This window comes from Octopus bimaculoides, chromosome 3 (assembly GCF_001194135.2).
Source record: "Octopus bimaculoides isolate UCB-OBI-ISO-001 chromosome 3, ASM119413v2, whole genome shotgun sequence".
Lineage (NCBI taxonomy): Eukaryota > Metazoa > Mollusca > Cephalopoda > Octopoda > Octopodidae > Octopus > Octopus bimaculoides.
The window spans coordinates 21,857,900-21,862,255 of NC_068983.1; the positions used below are offsets into that span (position 1 = coordinate 21,857,900).

Below are 4,356 nucleotides of genomic sequence, written 5' to 3' on the forward strand. Positions count from 1 at the left end.
TATTGAGCGAAAACACCTAAAGCTACACGAGGCTCCGGCAGGGGATGATGGTGAACCCTGCTGTACTCTTTCCCCACAACTTTCTCTCACTCTTTCTTCCTGTTTCTGTTGTACCTGTAATTCAAAAGGGTCAGCCTTGTCACACTGTGTCATGCTGAATCTCCTCCGAGAACTACGTTAAGGGTACACGTGTCTGTGGAGTGCTCAGCCACTTGCACGTTAATTTCACGAGCAGGCTGTTCCGTTGATCGGATCAACTGGAACCCTCGTCATCATAACCGACGGAGTGCTAAAAGAGAGTGTGTGTGTGTTTATATATATGTATTTGTAATTTTTAAGCTGATTTCAAAAAGATTTAATTAGTATGACTGCCACAACTCACTTGTTCCAAATAGTGCAAGGACAAATTAATATATTTGGCTTCAGTCAACAGCAGGCCATTAGCACCACTTTTAGCAACTCGCTCAGATCTGAAATATAACAAAGGCAATCAATTACCAATATTCTTGCAGACTGCTTTAAAAATAATCCTTTCATCTATTAATACAATTTCTGTTTTATTAATATCATGGAATATGCTTTTCTAAGTTACGATGAAAGAAACAAGAAGAGGGCATTTCTGATGCCCTGGAGACGGTAAAGTAATCCAACACTTTTGTGTGGGTATTTCCTCAAATAACCCAAGGTAGACGGCTACTGGAGATTCTATTTATATATTCTTCTATTCTTTTACTTGTTTCAGTCATTTGACTACAGCCATGCTGGAGCATCGCTTTTAGTCGAGCAAATCGACCCCAGGACTTATACTTTGTAAGCCTAGTACTTATTCTATCAGTTACTTTTGCTGAACTGCATCATCATCATTAAGACACCGAGCTAGCAGAATCATTAGCACGCCGGGAAAAATGTTTAATGGCGTTTCATCTGCCTTGATGTTCTGAGTTCAAATTCCACCAAGGTCAACTTTGCTTTTCATCCTTTTGGTGTTGATAAATTAAGTACCAGTGAAACACTGGGGTTGAAGTAATCGACTAGTCCCCTCCCTCAAATTTCAGGCCTTGTGCCTTTAGTAGAAAGAATTATTGCTATTATTATTATTATACTACTAGGGTCAATTCATTGGACTAAACCCTTCAAGGTGGTGCCCCAGCATGGCTGTAGTCGAATGGCTGAAACAAATAAACAATTAGAGATAAAAGATATAAACATACACAGTCAGATGGACAGACAGACAGACAGACAGATATCCACTCTGACATCTAATTACCTTTATTTTTTATCTCAACCCAGCTCCACTCAATCACTCTCTACCTCTCTTCTAAAATGTCAGTGGTCATGTAGCCCCTCAACAGCAAGAAACTTGATTCTGGCCCTTTCTCTCATGCAAAAGTATGACCCTTCAGCTCGTATCATAAAGTTGTCCCTTCAGGATTTGTAACCTTGCAAATTACTTGGTAACTGAAACCAGTGCTAACGGAAAGGGGAAAAAAGACCCCAGTACATGCTATAAAGGGGCATTAGGAAGGCTGTCCAGCTGTAGAAACAATGCCACAGCAGAGATTGGAGCATGATACAGTCCTTGGCCCTTTAGATCCAGCCAACCCATGCCAGCATAGAACATGGATGATAACTAATGATGATCATGATATGGATATATATACATACCCTGCAAGGTCAACAAGATGAAGTTTAGATTTTCGGAGAGAAGTTGAACCAATCTGTCGAGAAGTGAGATGAATTGTGAATATACAGTGTGAACGAGTAGAAGCCTGATTCATCGGAGTCTGAAAATGTAAGAAAAGTAGATATAATTTTGCTGAGACAAAGATATCATGATAAAAATGATAACAAATAATGTAATGACAGATATTATTTATCTGATTACTATGAAATTGTTAAGAGTCGATGAGAGTACCTCTATACGTGCATTTATTGCAATGAAAATGGCAGCCAAACGGTCCTCAAATCATACTCTACAATCTTTAAAACATGACACAGACACAGAGTGTGGGAAAAAAAAGGGAGTAAAAAAGGGTGTTAGTCATATGTGGGATCTCATGGTTCATAGGTTTGCTCAATTATGGCTAAACTGAGGCTAAACATCAGCTGATATAAATAGCAGTCAAATCTCCTCAAATCACACACCATTGCCTTCGGTATGGGATTTTATATCTTTTACTTGTTTCAGCCATCAGACTACGGCCATGCTGGAACAATGCCTTGAATAATTTTAGTTAAATAAACTGACCCCAGTACTTATTTTTTTAAGCCTGGGACTTATTTTATCAATCATTTTTACCAAAGCATTAAGTTACAGGGGTGTGAATCCACCAACACTGCTTGTCAAGTGGTGAGAGGACAAACACAGACAGACACACACACACACACACACAAGTCACATATCTATGTATGTATGTATCCACATGTATCTACGTGTATAGCTAAACCATGATCTATACATATGCAGACCAAGGTCCAATCAAATGAGATATATATATATTGTGTACTGTTCCATGATGGAAAGATCAGCAAAAAAAGTACTCCATCTGGTGAGTGATAAATAGTATTTAATAGACATAATACATGCTTTTATGTGGTAGTAATAGATTCTTGTGCTGAGAACATGCCAAAACGATGCATACCTTGTGAGCACATAAATTCTTTCGCAAAAAATCTGCACAGTCAAACCATTTTGATTCACCTGTCCACCAGTTTTGACGATAATCAAACTAAATTTCCATCATTTTGAACTACTTACCCAATGAGTATTTCTGGCAAATTTGGTGAAAATCTGTTCAGCCATTTTCCAGTAATTTTGCAAACACACAGACAATAAGTGACTAGAATACTCTGCTTTCACTTATGTGAGCAGGATAATAATGGAATTGGATGGTGACAGAGAGTCATGGGAATCAACAAAAAGAGAAAAAAAAATGTCTTTCATATCATCAGTTCTTTTGTTCATGGAAGACCAGCAGTCGCCCATGCATATCATGCCTCTCCTCTCCATGCCACTGATGTTATCCAAGAGGAAGGTAAAGGCTGATACAGCCTGGCACCAGTAACATCGCAACTCATTTCTACAGCTGTGTGAACTGGAGCAATGTGAAATAACATGTTTTGCTCAAGAACACAACACACCCCAGTCTGGGAATCAAACTCACAACGTCACGGTGGCACAGATATGCACAACATCATTTTTAAAACACCAATTTTCCATGCTCGCATGGGTGTGACAATATTTATTGAAGCATATTTTCTATGGATGGATGCCCTTCCTGCCACCAACCCTCACCTATTTCTGAGTGGTGTATATGTTTCCCCATGTCTACAAGCATCTTAACAAAAGATTTGAAATGAAGGATACTGCTTGCATGATGATGACACTCACAACAATCACACAATGAGACAGTAACACACTCACACATATACATGACAGACTTCTTTCAGTTTCTGTCTAACAAATTCCCTCTCAAAGTTTGGGTCAGCTTGAGGCAATAAGAGAAGACACTTGCTCAAGATGCTATGCAGTGGGATTGAACCTGAAACCGCGTCGTTGAGAAACAACCTTCTTATCACATAGCCATGTTTCCTTTATTTTCTCTCCTTGTTTCTTTCTGTATTCCTTTCTGTGGAAGAGCATAGGCTTAAAACGTTAAAGACTTTTTCACTTCTCAAGCATTAAACTAATACATTTGTTTGTTGTCTGCACTACCTGTCATCGTCTGTTGGTTTTTTGTGAATTCTCCCTATATATATATATGTGTGTGTGTGTGTGTATGTGTGTACATATATATAAGGCCTAGGCCAGTGTTGCGTAACCAGCCCATTTAAGAGTACCCTTCAATTGTCAAGCAATATGCTATGCTTCCAAAGACCTGTTGAGTCAAGTGAAATCATTGTCATGACCGTTGCCAGTGCCGCCTGACTGGCTACCATGCCAGTGACATGTAAAAAGCATCATTCGAGCGTGGTCGATGCCAGTACCGCCTGACTGACTCACGTGCTGGTGGGATGTAAAAAACACCCACTACACTCTCAGAGTGATTGGTTGGCATTAGGAAAGGCATCCAGTTGTAGAAACCTTGCCAGATTAGACAGAAGCCTGGTGCAGCCTTTTGGCTCACCAGTCCTCGGTCAAACCATCCAACCCATGCCAGCATGGAAAGCAAACATTAAACGATGATGATGATAATATATATATATATATATATATATATATAGAAATATAATATTTCTAAATCTCTCAGAGAGATTTAAGCAGTAGTGGAGCGACAAAGTTGTAGTATATTGTCAACTTAATGTGACAATCCCAATAAGGGAATACACTACTGCTGTTTAGCCCTAGGAAGCTGG

General features: G+C 39.3%; 1 protein-coding gene across 1 annotated transcript in view; it reads right to left on the reverse strand.

Annotated features, from left to right (window-relative positions):
• The window catches only part of LOC106880426 (kinesin-like protein KIF6), a 117,705-nt gene that overhangs the window by 43,176 nt on the left and 70,173 nt on the right, over positions 1–4,356 (reverse strand). Inside the window, exons 8-9 of the mRNA XM_052966712.1 lie at positions 1,666–1,784; positions 383–470 (exon numbers count right to left, since the gene is read on the reverse strand). Coding sequence (XP_052822672.1) covers positions 383–470; positions 1,666–1,784 — 207 coding nt within the window. The remainder of the gene's footprint in view (positions 1–382; positions 471–1,665; positions 1,785–4,356) is intronic.